The 19,698-nt window shown below is 33.1% G+C and overlaps 1 protein-coding gene across 6 annotated transcripts in view; it reads left to right on the top strand.

Moving 5' to 3' along the window:
* Nucleotides 1–19,698, top strand: part of Anks1b (ankyrin repeat and sterile alpha motif domain containing 1B) — a 946,206-nt gene that overhangs the window by 122,222 nt on the left and 804,286 nt on the right. For all 6 annotated transcript variants that reach the window (XM_042693313.1, XM_042693310.1, XM_042693314.1 and 3 more), the window contains exons 5-8: nucleotides 5,422–5,497; nucleotides 7,527–7,628; nucleotides 9,460–9,573; nucleotides 12,640–12,806. In XM_042693313.1, coding sequence (XP_042549247.1) covers nucleotides 5,422–5,497; nucleotides 7,527–7,628; nucleotides 9,460–9,573; nucleotides 12,640–12,806 — 459 coding nt within the window. The remainder of the gene's footprint in view (nucleotides 1–5,421; nucleotides 5,498–7,526; nucleotides 7,629–9,459; nucleotides 9,574–12,639; nucleotides 12,807–19,698) is intronic.

Below are 19,698 nucleotides of genomic sequence, written 5' to 3'. Positions count from 1 at the left end.
ATAGCAATGTACTATGTTAATACTTTGTGTTTCTTATAAACCTACCTTACTCAAATTTGAAAAGTTAAAGCACTAGCATAATATTAAGCCTTTATATGAATATTAAAGCAAATTAAAGTTAAATTATTGAAAGTTAATTATAAAAAGTGTGTAAATTACCATGCTAGAAACTTAAAATGCAAAGCTGAATCAAGTACAGTTTTGCTCTCAAAAATTATAGTGCAGCAAAAATAAGATATGTGCATAAATAAATATGCTACATTTGAATAATCTATTTACTCTTTGATTTTCCTAGATAATTTTACAATCTTTCTCTTTTCAAAATTCCAACACTTCATTTTCTGAAATCTCTCTCAAGAGTTTACTTTTTTTGTTTAACAATTTATTTTAAAGCTGTGATAATTGAACCAATGGTAGTGACATTATTACAGGCATTTAGAGCAACAGGATACTGTAGCAAGCACCAAAGTGGATTGACACATACACAGTTCATTGATTTGCAACAAAGATGCAATCATGTACCTTACTCAGTATTTTAATTCTCTGTGCAACAGAGTTGGGAATTTTGTTCTTAAGAGTGCCATATAGCACAAACATTTGAATTGTTGGCTATATTTCTTTTCTGGTACTATACAACTTACCCTTTGTAGTAAAAATAAAGACTGAGGTGCATATATACATACATACATACATACACACACACACACACACACACACACACACACACATTTTTTTTTTTTTTTTGCTGGTTAGTGCTTGAACTCTGGGCCTGGGCACTGTCCTAGGGTTCCTTTTGCTCAAGGCTAGCACTCTACCACATGAGACACAGTGATTTTTCTGTTATTAATTGAAGATAAGAGTCTTGTGGAATTTCCTGCCCAGGCTGGCTTCAAACTTAGATCTCAGACTCCTGAGTAGCTAGAATTGCAGGTATAAGCCATTGGTGCCTTGCTAAAACTTTATTTACAAACAAGGACATGACTTTACTTTTAAAACAGGCAAATAGTGATTTTTATCACCATATTTTACCAATGTATTTGCATCTATTTTCTTTCCTACTTTTTAAATGAAACTTCTAGGTTTATAACAAGGCCAGTTCTGCTACTTTGCACATGGTATTTATTCTCTCCTTATATCTTTGCAATATTTTGTTTGTCTTTAAGATCCCATTTTTCCTTTCTAAATGTATTTTTTACACAAGTACACAAAAAAATACTGTAATATTTACCATCTTAAAAACTTCTTCCTCATATCACATTGCCTTGTACCATCAGTTTTCTCTGATTCCAGTTTTTATTTTTAAAAATTTTATTTTATTGTAAAGATGCTGTACAGAGGGGTTACATTTACATGAGGAAGACAATAGAGTACATTTCTTGTCTAGCATTGTTACTTCTTCCTTTGTTGTTCTCCCACTATCCCTCTCCTTCCCCCACCTCCCTTACTCTTCTCCCCCTCTGCCCTCCCCCACCCCCGAAATTGTAAAGTTCATTTCCAATATAGTCTTGTGAGTATTGTTGTTGCAATGGGTCATCCTGTGTCCTTGTTTCAGCATTTTGTTATTCACTTTACAAGATGAAGGATACCAAAATCAAGTACTGTAACAACAGGGGATATACCATTAGAGGAAGAGCATATAAAGGAAACAAAAAAAAAAATCACATAGTACATTAAAAAACAACAACCAAGGAAGACCTCTTTTGTCTATATCTTGGAGTTCATTTCACTTAGCATCATCTTTAAAAATATTTTTTGTTGTGAAAATACTGTACAGAGGGGGTTACAATTACACGAGCAAGGTAATGAGTACATTTCTTATCAAGCATTGTTGCATTCTCCTTTGTTTTTCCCTTACCAACCCTTCCCTCCCATCTCCACAACTACACTCCCTGTATGCCCCCCGGCCCCCCTACCCCCCTAAATTGTAAAGTTTGTTTTTCAACATAGCGTCTTGTACATCTCATTGTACTTAGCATCATCTTATATGATCATATGTACATAGCATCATCTTATATGGTCATATGTACATAGCTTTTGAGCTTTTATGCTCATCTGATAAAATTATCCCATTTATTTATTGCTTTACTTTGTGATTACTTCTTGAATAACTGAAAATCAACCTTAGATTTAAACTTTTTATTTTATGTTTTGGTGGTGCTGGAATTTGAGGTAGGGCCTTAGAGTTGATAGCAGGCACTGTATCACTTCAACGTTGCCCTAGACCTTTTTTGCTTTAGTTATTTTTCAGATATGGTTTTACATTTTTCCTCAAGTCCAGCCTCACATTACAAACCTCCTACCTATTTCCAATGTAATTCTGTGTATCTGGAGTTACAAGTACATACCATCTTACCTGACTTGTTGATTGAGATGAGATCTAACTAACTTTTTGTGTCCTGAACAGCTAAAATTATAGGCATGAATCACTCATGCCTGGCTCCAATACTCAATTTAATAATCTATTTTGTCCTATAGTACTTCCCCATTTTTACTGTTTTTTTATGTCTACAACTAGATTAGTTCACTCAATTTCCTTTTTGCTAGATCTTTCTCTTTTTTCTTTTGTCTTTCTTTCCCACTATATTTTAGCTATAACTTTTTAAAATTTCCTTCTTTCTTACAATCTTGCCTTATTTTTGTCAGCCATCCCTAATCCCACCCTCTCCTCCCCCTCCTCTTCCTTCTCCTTCTTCTCCTCTTCTTCCTCCTTCTTCCTCTTCTTCCTCCTCCTACTCTCTCTCTCTCTCTCTCTCTCTGTCTCTCTCTGTATGTGCTGCTGGAATTTGAACTCAGGGCCTTGCACTCTCACTTAGTTTTTTCAACTCAATGCTGGCACTCTGCACTTCTAGTTTTTTGCTGGTTAATTAGAGATAAGAATTTCATGGACTTGAGCCAGGCACAGGTGGCTCATATTTGTAATCCTAGCTACTCAGGAGTCTGAGATCTGTGGATCACGTCTTAAAGCCAGTTCAGGCAAGAAAGTTCATGAGACTCTTAACTCCAGTTAACCTCCAGAAAACTGAAAGTAGAGTTGTGGTTCAAAGTGGTAGAGTGCTAGCCTTGAATAAAAAAGCTCAGGGACAGTACACAGGCCCTGAGTTCAAGACCTAGGAGTGATAAAAAAATTCATAGACTTTTTTTTTTTTTTGACCTGGCTGGCTTCAAACTGCTATTCTCAGATCTCAACTACTTGAGTAGCTAGGGTGACAGCTGTGAGTCTCCATTGCCTGGCTCTATCCTTTTTATTATACCATATATATTGTACTTTTCATTGCATTATCCTTCCTATATTATTTGCATTACCATCATTATTTAACTAGTGGCATCCTAGCTTACAAAATAGTATATTTGCACCTTTATTTCTCTAAAGATATTGGAGCAGTGATTGTGATTGTTGTTAATTAGATTATTGTATTTTCTACTGTCATTGTATCTATCAACTGTGATTGCTTCTGTAGTCCTTACGGAGTCAAGGATCTGGACCTAGTGTTTTGATTGCTATGAGCAAATATTTGAGCTATAACTCCTCAGTCTATTGTTGAGAAAATCCATCACAACCTAACAGCCACATATGGTCTTACAAAAACACTGTGAATATTTCGCCTGAAGGGATACAGGAGATTAAAATCTATAACCAAAAACTTGGCCTCAAATGTATTGATCCCAACTTAGAAATGCAAGTGAAAGATAAGACAATATGTCTCCTCCAAAGGACCTGAATGATAGTGAAGTGGGTGAAACCTCAATGAAAAAGAGTGATGATAAGAATGAGCAATGAAATTAGAGGACATCTGTAAACATTGAATTTAAAGACTTGAACACCTAAAGAGTATTCTACCCAATTGCTACAGAATAAACATTCTCAGAGGCCCTTAGAACTTTTATCAAAATAGAACATATCTGAAGACACACAGTCTTAGCAAATATAAGAAAATTAAAGTAATATCCTGTATTTTGTCAGAACACAGTAGAATAAAACTAGGAATCAGTAGCAAAATAAACTACAGAAAACATTCAAACATGCAGTACACTGTTAAATGACCAGCGGATCATTGAAGAAATAAGGGGAGGAGGATAAGTGAATTGAACGAAAATGAAAACACAACTTGCCAGAACCTTTAGAATACATCAAAAGCAGTACTAAGAGGAAAGTTTATAGCTACAAATGCCTACATTTTAAAATCAGATTTTAATTGAGCTGCATTATAAACAAGACCAAGCGAAAAAATAAGTAGAACTATGACGGCAAAATTAATATATAAACATGAAAAAATTACATAAAAATCAATAAAAGAAAACATATCTGCATAACTCACAAATTATTTTTCATTGTGGGTTCCTATTTCTGTCCCTGAATCTTTACCTCTTCTCAGAAGCTTGATCCTAAGCTTCTACCTTTCCAAAGTACTTTTCTAAAAATTATAGTTTCACTGAATGTACAGGTAATGAAGGGAAATAAACAATTGGAATTGTAATGTGGTGTTATGAGTGCTATGGCAAGGAATATATAGATAGATATACACAGGAAAAACACTATGCTTCAGAGGCACAAGAAATCTTCCTTAAGGAAATTAAATTAAGATCTGACATACTGAATAGGTCAGTGGTTCTCAAATTATTCTCTTTAGACCATCAATGTCATCTGGGATTTAGTTAGAAATAGAAATTATCTTTGGTTACTAAAATGGAAACTCTGGGGATGGGGCCCAGAAACCTGTTTTTAACTCTCCAGGTGATTGTGACTCATGCTGAAGATTAAGAACTAGTAATTTGAGTGATGTCCAGATCAAGAAATCTAGGAATTAGATACAGCCAGGCAGAAGACCTCTATAATATTTGATGACACTAATATGAATAAAATCAGTATGTCTTAAGCATAGGTCAGGGAGAGTTTTTGATATATGGGAAAGAGAATGGAGAAGAAAGCTGGGAGATCATCTAGATTTGTGAGCCATAATACAATTTTTGGATTTTATTTATCATAAATATTGATTTACACATTTTCCCCTCACAGAGAATGTGGATTTACAGTGGCCAGGATAGAATGATAAGCCTCAGAACATTCTTCACTGATCTTGTGATATAATTAGTGTTTACTAAATTCATACTGATTAAATTCATTGGACACTATAAAAGCTTTCTGCAATAAGTATTACTATTTATTTTAAAGTTAACACAACCAAGATTAAGGGAAAAAGAATTGCTTCCTACTATAACAAGGCCAGTTAGAAGTAGAAGTGCTTTACAAACCTAAGCCTCTAAAGTTTGTTCCTGGATTCTTTTTATTTGATACAACTTTTCTCTCAAGTGCACTGAGATTGCAGAAAATATGTATGACTACATAAATTGAAAGATAGGTACACGAATTAAAATTTTTCATGCATTCCAAATGTAACTATGTTTTCTTTTTCTTTTTTTCAGACAGAAAAGGGAAGTGCCCTTCATGAAGCAGCTCTATTTGGAAAGGTGGATGTTGTACGAGTTCTGTTAGAAACAGGTAGGTATAATAATTCTGCAGGGATCCAGTCTTGTCAAATAAAGTAGATAAAGGAAAATTAGTCTTTTGCACAAATGAGCCTACTTCTCTCTACTTTCAATTGCAGATAGTATTCAGTATTGTGGTAGTTAGCCTTGGTGTTTAGATACAATTGGTATAAATATGCCCTCTCCTTTTTTCAGTAGACGTCTTAGTAAAAAGATCTGGGTAATTACTATTTTATACAATTAAATTTTATTTAGATACATGTAGATACTGCCAAAAAGAAAAGAGATCTCTGCTTTCTACAAGGAATAATTGACCTATAGAAGTTATGACAGTTGCTTGGTTTATTATAGAAAATGATTTACCTTAGATTTTTATGATGTGAATTATTGTAAACAAAGATTTGAGTTTCTTTTCCTTAAAGTAAATTCTCCTGCTTTATCAACTGAGTAAATAATTGTTTATTGGCTACAGTGGCTTATTTTAAAGTTAATATTTTAGAGAATGTGATTTGACAGAACAGCAAAGTAGGCTTATTTATTTTCATATATATTTTAATTGGGATTGATATCAGTTTTATTTTAAAGAATTCAGTAGACTTGTGTACAAATTCATACTTGTAAAGAATTAAGTTTTTTATATTATGGATTATAATGTGTTTATTTTTCTCTGTAGGAAAACTGAAAAAAACTTGGTTAGGTGATTGTGTTTGCTCAAAGTTAAAATTTTGTGTATATCTAACTGTGATCTGAGTAGAGTGTTATAACAAGTGATGTGGAAGTAAATATATGTTGGCCATACATTCTGATACAAATTTAAACAAATACTTAATAATCTTATGAACTGACACTTGGGACCAGATCTTATAAAACTGCTTTGTTTAAAGTTAGGTTTCTTTTTAGGGTAGTGAAAGCTATGTGCTTCATTAAATTCTCTAGTATAGCAAATTATCTTCTGAACAAAGATAAAAAAAAAAAACCAGATGTTTCAATTACACAATTCAAAAGGTTTGTTCAGGTGGATGATGAATGTGACTGACATTGAATGTAATTTAGCATAAACAAGTACCATGGAATGTTTGACTTTCTACTTGAAAACAATATTTTGAGCTGGGTGCTGGTGGCTGACACCTGTAATACTAGCTACTCAGGAGGCTAAGATCTGAGGATCGCGGTTCTAAGCAAGCCTGGGCAGGAAAGTCTCTGAGACTCTTATCTCAAATAAACCACCAGAAAACCAGAAGTGGGACTGTGGCTCAAGTGGTAGAGCACTCGCCTTGAGCTGAAAAGCTGAGGGACAGCACCCAGGCCCAGAGTTCAACTGACACCCCCTACACCCCTCAAACACCTAATATTTTTGACACTAGTTCATGCACTTGAAAATAATAATGCTTTTTTTTTTTTTTGCTGGTCCTGCCTGGGCCTTGAACTTGGGATCTGGGCACTATCCTTGAGCTCAAGGCATTTGAGCCACAGTGCTACTTCCAGGTTTTTCTGAGTAATTTATTGGAGATAAGAGTCTCATGGACTTCCCTGCCTGGGCTGGCTTTGAACCGCAGTCCTCAGGTCTCAGTCTCCTGAGTAGCTAGGACTATAGGCGTTAGCCACCAGTGCTCAGATCATGTATTTTATGAATACTGAAGTATTCTGAGTAGTCTTATATTACTCATGTAATACACGACTATTATTTATTAAATATATTTACCATATTGTATAGAAAACATAAACCACATGACACTTTGGGAATTAACTTTGTAAATTAATATTTTTCAGTTTGACAGTATGAAGTTAACTAGCTACAACCCAGAAAAGAACCATAGGGTCCTGAAAATAGAGCTTAATGACTGGGACAGTGACCTTTAAGGGTTAACACGTAATCTTTGGTAGAAATGGAGTTCTACTTTCTTTCTAAAATCTGGTAACTTAATTTTTAAAAACCACTTTCAGTGCTTGGCCTATATATGTTTGAAATTAGAGCAGTTATGTATTGACAGTATCATCTGAGGACACTCTAGTGGTACATCCAGTTTTTCTTTTTCTTTCAGGAATTGATGCCAACATAAAGGACAGTTTAGGTAGAACTGTCTTAGACATCCTGAAAGAACATCCATCTCAGAAATCTCTCCAGATTGCAACACTCTTACAAGGTAAATGGCATTAAAAGATGGACAAGTTTTCTTTAAACTTAAGATTAATTTAAAACTGTCATAGTTTTTTGGGCTTTTGAGTTACTGTTTTTTTTTTTTTAATGGACTCATTATTTACATTTTCTCCTAGTGCATGTTATAACTAAAGAATACTACTTTATAAATATTTTACACCTTGTTGTAACTATTCAGTATTAAAAAAATTTGTTCACTACTTGGGTATTTAAAAATCTTTTAAAAATCCATGTAGTAAATATATAGTGACAACTTAAGATTAATAGGGCTATGTACAATGGTAATGATTAAATATTATCCTAACTTTTAATTAATTAAATTTTAACTTTTATTAAGTATTTGAATAATATTTTGAGAGATTTTAGAGTTCTTTCTATTATTTTGTCTGATTTCTATGAATGAAAAATAGGTAAAGTAGATATTATTCTCCTTTTTTTGTACATGTGGGAAACTGAAGCGCCAGGAGATTAAACTCAAACTCATCTATCTATTGTATGCAGAGCTAGTCCATGAATGTTGGATTAGAAGCAACAACAGCCAGCATTGGTTTTGGTTGAAAGAACACTATTTTCTTCCTAAACCAGTAGACAATATAACCAATTCAGTCTTATCAGCCTTTGTTTTTGATAAAGATTAGTTCATTTGTAGTTAGTTGCAGTCATTAGGTTTATTGAAGATTAGACAACCTTCTAGCTGCTATCTTTTCATTTATAGAGGAACAAAGTTTTCATTTATTTAAAATTTCTTTGAAAAAAATGTAGATTTAAATGCTTTATTTTTCTCCTTGACAATTAAGCCTGTCATATATCATGTTTCCTTAAAAACCCCCAATGTTCTTTCTGTCCTTTCTAGTAGTTATTGCACCTTTCACCAATGATTATGTCCAGCAATTACTACAGATTAACTAGAATAACAGAGAAGGGAAATGGGACAGTTTCAGTAGATAGCAGTTGGGAACTAAAGAACAGCATTGATATGCAGGGAGATACATGAATTAAATCCAAGTGGGGCAGGACATGATGAGCCATCAAAGGCTAAGTGTTCAATATGCTCTCTTCTCTATTTCCAGAAGATTTCAAGAAATTTCAGCCCCCTAGAATTTTTTGTCAATAAAGAAGTTAATTTCATGCTAAATGTATGCAGTGATGTATTAAGAAACTCACATATGGCTTTTCACATAATTCAAATTAAAATAAAGTAAAATGAACATTGTATACTAAAAAGGAACATGGTGTAATTCTAGACATTTTGAAATATGTAGATGAAAAATGTAGATGAAAATGATATTAGGTAGGAGTAAACTGTGACCATAATAAACTATGACATGCCTAAGATTCATTAGATATGTTAATTTGTATCTGACATCTTTGAATTTTTCAAATTGTTGGCACATTTCAGAATATAAACATATTCCATTACATTTCCAGATTTCAAATCACTGGTGCATTTTGAAAATGTAATGAAAACATTTGTAATTGAAAGAAAGCTCTATCACATCTGGCTTATTTCTTGAGATGAGATCTTTCTAACTTTTCAGGTTGTCCTTGAACTACAATCCTTCCTATATTTATCTCCTGAATAACTAGGATTATAGGTGGGAGCCAGAACACCTGGTCAATATATTTATTTTTTGAGGAAATATAATATTTTCATTAAAAATTAGCAGATTATCACGAAGTTCTTTTGATTTTTAAATTCTTTTAAAAATTTAGGATATATTTAAGATATGAGTTAATAAAAATAATCAGAAGTAAAGCATAAAGTATTTATTTTAACATAAGTTTAAGTCTGTAATATCAAAAACATATATACACAGAATATTTGGAAGGTGTCGGAAGATCAGCAGTGCTTGGAGAACTTGTTCAGGAAGATACAACACAAGAAATACGTATTTCGTCTCCTGTTGAGTCTCCTTCCCAAAAGACTAAAAGTGAGTAACTAACTATAAAGCCTTTGGAATGTCACTAGTCTTCTGTAAATAAATTTATCATGCATTCATTAGAAGACTTACAGTTAGAGAAATTTCAAGTTTAATAAGTTATGTCCTACATGCTATACTTTATATTTTTATTCAATCAAAATTTATTGTTGCCAGGTGTTGGTGGCTCACGCCTGTAATCCTAACTGCTCAGGAGGCTGGGATCTGAGGATCGTGGTTCAAAGCCAGCCCGGGCAGGAAAGTCCATGAAACTCTTACCTCCAATAAACCAGTGGAAAACCAGAAGTGGTGCTGTGGCTCAAGTGGTAGAGCACTAGCCTTGAGCTGAAGAGCTGAGGGACAGTGCTCAGGCTCAGAGTTCAAGACACATTACCGACCCCAAAAAACCAAAACACAAACATTATTATTGTTTTTATTTAGAGACCATGATGGCTCTCAGACAAAGAAGTGAGCAAAATAGATAGCAATCACTGTGATATGAAGTTTATGAGGAGTACATATTTTATAAATCTGTTTTTCCAGCATTATTGATACATAAATGAGACAAATAGTTGTTTGTATTTACGTATACTATGTGATGTTTTGATATATATACACATTCATTGTGAATTGATTGCTACCATTAAGCTAATTAACATATCCATTACTTTATATAGTTCCATTTGTTTTGGTGGTAAGAACTAATTTTATCTATACAATATAATGTTATTAACTGTATAGATGTCCAGAAGTTATTCTTTCTCCTATAACTAAAATTTGGAACCCATCCATCAGAATGTAGCTATTTTCTTTAACCTAAGGCTCCTGGTGCCCACCATTCTACTCTGCTTTTATGAGTTGGACATTTTGTGAGTTAGATTTCCCATATAAATGTAATCCATACAGTATTTGCCTATATCTATCCAATTTCACTCAACAAAATTAACTTCACTTTTTTCTGTATTGTCTCAAATGACAGAATGTATTTTTCAAAAGACCAAATAATAGTCTATCATCTATATTATAGTTCATGTGTATATGTAAAAGTATATACATATTGTATATCTATGTATACATAGTTAACCACTAGTAGACCCACACACAGTTTTTTTAAATCCATTTATTCAAAATTGCACACTGATTGTTTTCTTTTTTTTTTTAATTGTCTTTTTTTTTTTTTTTAAATTGTGTTTTTTTTTTTTTTTTTGGTCCGGTTGTGGGGCCTGAACTCTGTGCCTGGGCGCTGTCCCTCAGCTCTTCAGCTCAAGGCTAGCACTCTACCACTTGAGCCACAGCGCCACTTCCGGCTTTTTTCTTTTTGCTTATGTGGTGCTGAGGAATTGAACCCAGGGCCTCATGCATGCAAGGCAAGCGCTCTACCACTGAGCTACCTTCCCAGCCACACTGATTGTTTTCATCTCTTGGCTATTCTGAATAATGCTTCAATGAACATGGGGCATGGATATCTCTTTTCATAACATTGATTTCATTTGCTTTGAATAAATATCCAGAAGTGAGATTGCTAGTAGTTCTATATTTAATTGTTTGAGAATAATTCTATACTATTTTCCATAATGACTGTACCACTTTACATACCAACAGTGTATAAGGCTCCATTTTGTCATAGTCTCACAACTACTTGATATTTGTTGTCTTTTTATCTTTCAATTGGAGGTTTAAACTCTGGTGTTGCACTTGCTGGACAGGTGCTCTTCCATTGGTGAGCCATTCCACAGGTCCCTCTTTCATATTTTTGGTAATAGCTATATGAACAAATATGAGATCATAACTCATTATGATTTTGATTTATATCTGCCAGAGTATTTAGCGATGTTGAATATTTTTAGTATTTCTCTTTTTTACTTGAAGAAATAACTAGATCCTTAGCCTAATTTTTTGTTCAAGTTATTTGATTATTTTGCTATTGAGTTGTTAGAGCTCCTTATACATTTCGGCTATTATCCACATATATATTTTCCGTTCCTTAAGTTACTTTTGTATTGTGCGGATTGTTTCCTTTACTATGAAGACTTTTTTTTTATTTTTTAGTAATTAATTATTTTATATTTGGCAGTACCAGGCTTTAAACTCAGGGCCTTACATTTTTTCAGCAAGCATTCTACCACTTGACCTACATCCTTAGCCCTATTTGTTTTAGTTTTTTTTTAAGGTAAGATCTCAAGTTTTTTTTCCCTGGGCCAGCATTTGGACCATGATCTGAGATTGTAGGATTGCACACCTGGCTTGTTTGTTGAGATAAGATTTTGCTGACCTTTTTCCTGGGCTGGCCCTGACTTGATATTTTCCTATATCTATTTCCTATGCAGCTGAGGTTATAGTGTGAGGAACCATGCCTGGCTCCAAAAGTTTTATTAGTTTGATATAATCCCACTTGTATTGGAGATAAGACTTTCCTGCCTAGGTTAGCTTTGAACTGTGATCCTTAGATCTCAGCCTCTAAGTAGCTAGGATTACAGGTATGAACCACCAGTGCCCTGCCTACAGTAAGTTTTAGTCCAGTTTTAGTTGACTTTTGTGTATGGTAGGAAGGCCCGGTCTAATTATCCTGTATATGCACATGATGGCCCAACAGCATTTATGGAAAAGACTATCCTTTCTGCATGGTAGGTTTTTGGTACTGTTGTTGAAGAAAGTAGTCAAGCCAGGATTGTATTGATATAAACTCAGATGCCAAAATCAATAAAACAGAGTTGAAAATTCAGAAATAAGCATGTATCTAAGATCAGATGCTCTTTCAGTGTAGTTTTAATTCAGAATATGAAGATCTGTGTTGTAACTGCTAGATTATAATTCATCATTGTGCTTTTATTTACTACATATATTTAAACTTTCAATACTCATTTCTCTTTTGAGAAATAATAAATTCACACAAAGTTGCTGTGTCAATATCTTGTATTATTTATAGTTTACTTCTTGGTTTTACCAGAGATATTTGATTATTTAATCTTGTTTTTTGTATTTTTAGTTCTACTATCATAATAAATACATTTTAATTATTTAAACATTAAGTTTTAACAATTTCTTTCTTGAAATATCTGAAAAATTATCTTCTTACAGGTGAAACTGTGACAGGAGAACTATCAAAACTACTTGATGAAATAAAACTCTGTCAAGAAAAGGATTATTCTTTTGAAGATTTGTGCAACACAATATCAGACCACTACTTAGATAATTTGAGCAAGATTTCAGAGGAAGAACTTGGGAAAAATGGAAGCCAGAGTGTAGTAAGTAAGGGGGGAAATGAAGACAACACAGCTGTCTTTGCAAGTTCAGTATATTTGCTCAAGTGGCATGGGATTTGGTGTATCAGTAGATTATCAGCTTCTGCACTGTCAAACGTCAATCTCCCTGTTGGTCTTTTCTCTGGTACTGATAGGGTTTATGCTCACTGCATGTGTAGATGAAGAAATGCTTGATAATTCTCTTACAGTTTGTGATTGTCTTTCTACTTTTAGACTTCCTTCTATAACATAAGTCATAGTTTCTTTGGTTATGTTCATTTAGTTTTACTGTGCTTGAAATGATATAGAAGAAAGCCTTCTGTTTGTCTGTTTTCCTCACTTTCTCTGTAAATTCAATCTGACCCCTCTCTGAAAAATACATACAGAGCCAAATCATATGTATAGTTCCTTAGTCACTTACTATATCATGGAAGGAGGGAGAAATTATGGAAAACTCAACCCACATGGTTTTATAATACACAGATATGCAGAGAGTTCTTGTCTATGAGCTCAGAATCTAACATATGAATCAGAGATTCTTGCCCATCATGGATTTTTATATTATTACAGTAGTAAGAAAAACTGTAGAAAATCAATCTGTTTAAAATTAATACATTTTATAAAGTAAATCCTTTGCTCACTTTTAGAACTTAATTTGTTCAAGCAGCTTTAAATTTTACTTAAAATCAATAGAAAGTATGTCATATTAGTATTGAAAACCTAAAAAATTTCTGAGTATAGCAAGTATCCATTTTGAAAACAATCACTTTATATAGTTACTTAAGTTAGCTGTGACACTGTTTCCTTGGATAGCACTTACTAATCTAGTTCTATGGCTAAACTTACTGCCTGCTCCTACTTTTTTTCATTTGTTTTCATTTTCTTACTGCATTGTCTTTTGTAAAATACCACCTTATTGTCCACACAGTCCTTTATGAATAGTTGTGAATAATTAAACAATGAATGGAGTTAAAAGCTTATAGGTTTCACAAAGTGAAAATTTTATTTTAATGCAATACTTATAGTAGTCAGGATAAAATTTCATATTTAAAAACCTAAAACAGGTATATGTACGTGTTCCTTCCCAAATCAGTTCTATTTTAATATTGTCTTGAAAATGACTTACAATTTAAAATGTGTTTGTCCTACATAAATAATATATGATTTTTGAATTTTTTTACATCTTTCCCTAACGATTTTTCTAAATTGGTTGCTTCTTGCTCTCTACTTCTAAACCCATGGATGTTTTTTTAAAAAGTCTCAATATTCTAGATCAGTGTTTCTTAAACCTTTCTTGTTGTTATGCCATAAATAAATCTTAAGCAAACATCCTTTATTTATTTATTTGTAAATTATGTATATCTCTATGACTGTACTAATAATATATGATATAAATTATGAGAGATATACTGTACAAGAAATTCAAAGTGAGGAAGGTAATGAATAAATATGAAATAGAAGCTAATTGTTTTTCTTTTACTCAGTAAATATCTTATTGCCCTCATGTGTGCTTATGCTTTTTAGGAAGTGATGTCAGTGGCCTCTGACATTGAGAGGGAAGAGATGACTAAAATTTTTAAAAATATAAACTGAAGATTGTATTGTGACAGAACCAAGGGAGAAATTAACATGAAAAATTAAGCAATAAGTTCTTAAAATACCAGCCCATATATTCCTACACTTTTTCTGTTCACATAAAAAATCTTTGGAACTATTGTTATATAAAGTATTAAGGGATATATGAAGCAGAAAAGCACCATGTATATGAATGACAAGTAATTCTATTTATTTGAATTTATAAAGGGGAAAGATAAGAGATAAGAGTAAAGGGATTGATTAGGTCAGGCCAGGGGTGATTTTGAATGTCAGACTAGGAACTTTGGTGTTTATTTTTTTAGGAAATGAGAAAAATCTAAGGATTTGGGACAAATTAAAAAAAATAATTGGAACTGGCCTTTCAGAGACTGAATCTGTTAGAAACTTGCTTTCAGATGTTTAAGAAGTAATCCAATTACATTGAACCTTCTCTTCGTGTTCATTTTCTGTTTTATTGAGTGTTTTTTTCATTTATTAAAAATGTTTTTCCAGAGTTTTGTTATGAATTGGTTCCTCACAATATGCAAGAAGCCTAATGGATCTTTTATATTGCCTAATCTAGATGTTTTAAGTTATAGGTTTATAATATCAGAATGAAATATAATTATTATTTTTGAAGAGTTTAAAATACTGATCCTAAAGGAGGCTTTGATTACCATGCAAAGAAGACTAATGTGTAAAGCAAATATATATTATGAGTTGATATTTACTAGGAGCTTGGTATTTCCTAATGCTTTACATCATTTAAGCTAATATTAAGAAATCTTAACAGAGTTATAGATTTAGGAAATAACTCAGGTGACATAGTGAGGACTCAAATTCAGACAATATTTTAAATTCCTAGCCATCTTTCTTATAGTAAGCTGCCCTGTGACCAATGGAACTTTTAAAAAGGGAGAGGTCATTGAAGACCTATAAGGTATTTATTGAAGGCTTCATGAAGGAAGGGGAGGATTAAAATGGTCCTGAAGGAGAAGGAGATGTCCCTTGCAAGGAATTAATGAATAAATGAATGAGAGAGTGAATGAAAGAAATTTCCAGCCTGAAGAAATAGTGTGTACCATTAAAGCACAAAGGAGAGACTTATTATATAATTTGAAAAGTATATGACATTATGCGAGTTGCTTTTGAAAGTAGTGAGAAATAAAGCTGGATAACTAATGATAACACTTAACACTCAAAGAAGACTCACAATTACCCTCTGAGATAGATAGTTTTATCTCTCCCATTTTACAGGTGAGAAAATGGAGGTAGAGGGCCTTGATGACTTTTCCAGTTTACACAGTAAGTATCAGAGCCAGGATCTGAACCTTGGCAGTCTGAGGCTAGAACCATATTCCTTATTAACTCAACTATATCATCACAGAAAAGGCAGATGAGTAGATTGAAGACTAGTCAGAAGTTTACATTTGGAGAGGAGATAAAACTATTTGAATAGGGAAGTTCTTATGAAGGTGACATTTTTGGAAGATAAAGTAAAAAATGTGTGTTGGATATTCTTAGGACTGGTGCAAACCATGATTCTCAATAATGATTATATGTTAGACTTACCAGAGAGGCTCTGAAAAATAAGTAACGATACCTCAAGTACCACACCAACTAAGTCAAAATCACGTTGAGAGCTAAACATAGTTGTAATTTTGTATAATCTTAGCACTTGGGAGGTTGATGCCGAAGGATTGTGAGTTTGAGGCCAGTCTGAGGATATATGGAGGACAGTGTTCTGCCACAGTAAGACTCTACCTCAAAAAAAAAAGTTAAGATAGCTCTGAGCATTGCTCACTTAAGAAGCTTCCTATGTACACTTTTGATCTAGGTAACTAAATATCTGCCAGGATCTTAATGAAGTAATTCCCTCGGGCCTAAAATGAGGAGTCAAAAGAGAGTTTTAGCTGAATACTGGTGGCTCATGCCTTTAATCCTAGGTATTAAGGATGCTGAGATCTGAGGAGCAAGGTTTGAAGCCAGTTTAGGCAGGAACATCTGTATGACTCATCTGCAATTAATCACACAGGCAGACACAGACAGACACAGACACAGACAGACAGACACACACACATACACATACAAAGCTGAAAGTGGAACTGTGGCTCAAGAAAACTCAGGGACAGAGCCTAGACCCTGAGTTCAAGGTCCACTGTGTGTGTGTGTGCACATGCACACGTGCGTGCGTGCACATGCACCTGTGCACGTATGCACACACATAGTGAACCTCAGCTGGGCACTGGTGGCTCATATCTGCCTGTAATCCTAGCTACTCAGAGAACTGAGATCTGAAGATCACAGTTTGAAGCTAGATTGGGCAGGAGTTTGTGACTCAAGTGGCAGAGTGCCAGCCTTGAGCTAAAAGCTAAGAGACAGTATACAAGTCCTGTTCACTACTGGAACAAAAAATAGTATTAATAATGCTACAAAATTATAGAAGTCTTTGAGAGAGTAAATTGCATGGAACTCATAGTGGCCAATGTATTTCTCCAGTTTTCCAACACAAGAGCTTCTGAAAGTCTCTTGAATTAGGAAATATCTTACTTTGGAATTCTAAAACAGATTACCATTATTGAATAGCTTCAAGTGTAGCATTTATTTCTTACAGTTATGGAGACTGTGAAGAGCAAGATCAGGATGCTGCAATGCTGGTCTCTGGTGAAGGCCTGCTTCCCGTTTTGCAAGCAGATGTCTTCACACTATTTTCTCACATAACTGAGAGTATATAATTGAAGCAAGCTCTTTTATACAGGCACTAATCATATTCATGCCTGCTGTATTATCTGACACCTCCGCTTTTGCTGCCCTACAATGCCACCACATTTGGGGTTTCAGAATGTGAAATTGAATATAGAAACTTTCAGTTCAGACTAGGGAGGTTTATAAATTAACATAAAAGAAAATTCAAACAATAATTTGACAGAAGTTATAAATTATAACAATTATTTCTATATCAGGACTTTAAGTGTGGAAAACATTTGTTTGTCTTTTTAATCAACATTTTATATGCTTTATTGAAAGTTGACAAATACAACAGTTAAATACAGTGACACCTTACATCTGTATTTGTTTGTCTTTGATTCATATTTCTGACTATATAACAAGCATTTTGATTCAGTTAAAATTTAATTTCAGATGATATGAAATATCTAAGTTGGTCATTATGACAATTTGAAAAGTATTTTAGAAGAGATAAAAATAAAAAGATATAGGATTTTTTAAACATTTATATTTCTCATAAAATATATTTTACTTATTAGTGATATGGCTTGAATTTTGAGAATATTATAGCTGTTTAAATGTAACTTTTATTGCATTTTGCTTCCAATAGAGGGCACTCTAATTCAGGAATTTAATATGTGAAATCAGCCATCTTATGTAAGAACTTTTATTTTTGAATCAGAGATCTGTTTTCATTAAAGTATTGGTATTAAAGTAGTAGTTTGAAATTTTTGCTAATATAAGTGAATTAAAATTTAAATTCTTTCTCTGAATGATTATATTCATTTATAGGTTTTGTATTAAAGTAATGGCTAGCTCAAGTATTTTGTCTTGCATACATTTTAATTTGAAAGTCAGTTCATTTTAACTACTCTTATAATGGGCATATGAGACCATTTCTAACTTGAATTAGGACATTATATAATCTAGAATGTAAATTTTGCAGAAATATAAATATCTTCACAGTCTTTACCCACCCATAAATTTTATGTTTAAGAACACAATATAATGTGAAACATTTTCCCAAGCCTCAAATTCAATTTTTCTACATGAGCATGAACAAAGTGCACAATGCCACGCCACAGGAAATCTGATGGTAATGTAAAGACAATTATGGTGGATTGAATTTAGCTATTTGGAACATTTTTTCATAGATTTAGAATATAAAAATCACTATTGCCTAATTAACATATGTCTTCAATAAATAAGTAAGTTTAAGGGATAAAATACTTTATACATTTTTCTACTGAGGGATAAGAACCTGGACACAAGCAGCATCTGAATCTTTTTGTTTGAGAAGGTAGCAGTGGCAGATTTCATGCAGTTTTGCTCAGAAAGTGTACCTCTTTCATGTTATTTCACTTTCTTTTCTATCACAACTTTACACATCAGCCTTATGTAGATGGTGTTATTTTAGTAATACGGGATTCACCTTGGAAGATCTCTGTTCACAGGAAGTGTCTGTAAACTCCTTGAGTATACTTTTCAGGAAAGGAGGTCATTAGTTTAGATTTTGGTGCCCAAATCATCAAGTCTTAAAATCCAATAATGTGAAATTAGGTTGACTAAAAACAAAATGGTGTTTCTGAAACAAAGTACCACATTCCAACACATTTCAGTAATGCATCAAAAGTGTTCAAAATGGACACTTAATGGCTATCCCATTCAATCCATATGTCAGAGAACCTTGGAAAATCAAACAAAAACATTCATAGACTCCTTCTTAAGATTCTTCTTATAAATGATTCTTTAATATATATTAGATATTTTGTAGTGGAACTAAATCTTGCATAGTGGCAACTGTTACCTCATTAGCCTCATTAGAAATGGATACCAAGTTCAGAAGAAAATTTCTAACTCTAATAATTCATGTTTATATAGTTGAAAGTTTTTTGAAATGATGACTCAAAGCTGTTGTGTATTTAGCCAAGGTTTAATTCTCCTAAATATTTTTTTTGAAATTAAGGTATATGTAGAATATAGATTCAGTTGACTTGGATTAATACTTGGAAAATAATAGTATTTACTACAGTCTGTACTCTTTATATGTATAATACATGCAAGGAAAACCTCAGAATCAGAATGGAAAAAATTTTGTCCCTGTTCTCACCTGAGTAACTTTTTATGTCTGTGATTCTAGGAAGACCTTAGAAATAAATGGCTACTACAGAGCCATTTTTCTGAATTCCTAACACAATTACTTTTACCTTTCATGACACATCTGTTTCTACTTTGTCTTGTAGGTGTAAACATGTGTTCATTACTTAATATATATATAGACTCCTTGATGGTAGGATTTATGTTTAATTGATAACTGCAACTGAATTGTGCCTAACACAGTGCCTTTTCATGTGGTGATTTTTAAGTAAAGATTTATTGACAGAATAAATACATAAAAAGGGAAACACTGCAAGTAAAAGTACAGATGTTCTTGTAAATACGTCATCATCAATTAAGAGCATATTTAATCATTTGAAGGTGAATATCAGAGCTGAAGGAGAGATTTCTCCTTGAGATGTAGAATCTCTTATTATAGAATCTTCCACTGATCAGAAAATCTCAGCCATCTTTCATAGGGAGCTAATAGTTTAGC

The sequence above is a fragment of the Dipodomys spectabilis genome, unplaced genomic scaffold, assembly GCF_019054845.1.
Source record: "Dipodomys spectabilis isolate Male_0828 unplaced genomic scaffold, ASM1905484v1 ptg000163l, whole genome shotgun sequence".
Classification (NCBI taxonomy): domain Eukaryota; kingdom Metazoa; phylum Chordata; class Mammalia; order Rodentia; family Heteromyidae; genus Dipodomys; species Dipodomys spectabilis.
The sequence above is the reverse complement of the archived record's forward strand: the minus strand, read 5'-3'. Positions and strand labels throughout refer to the sequence as shown.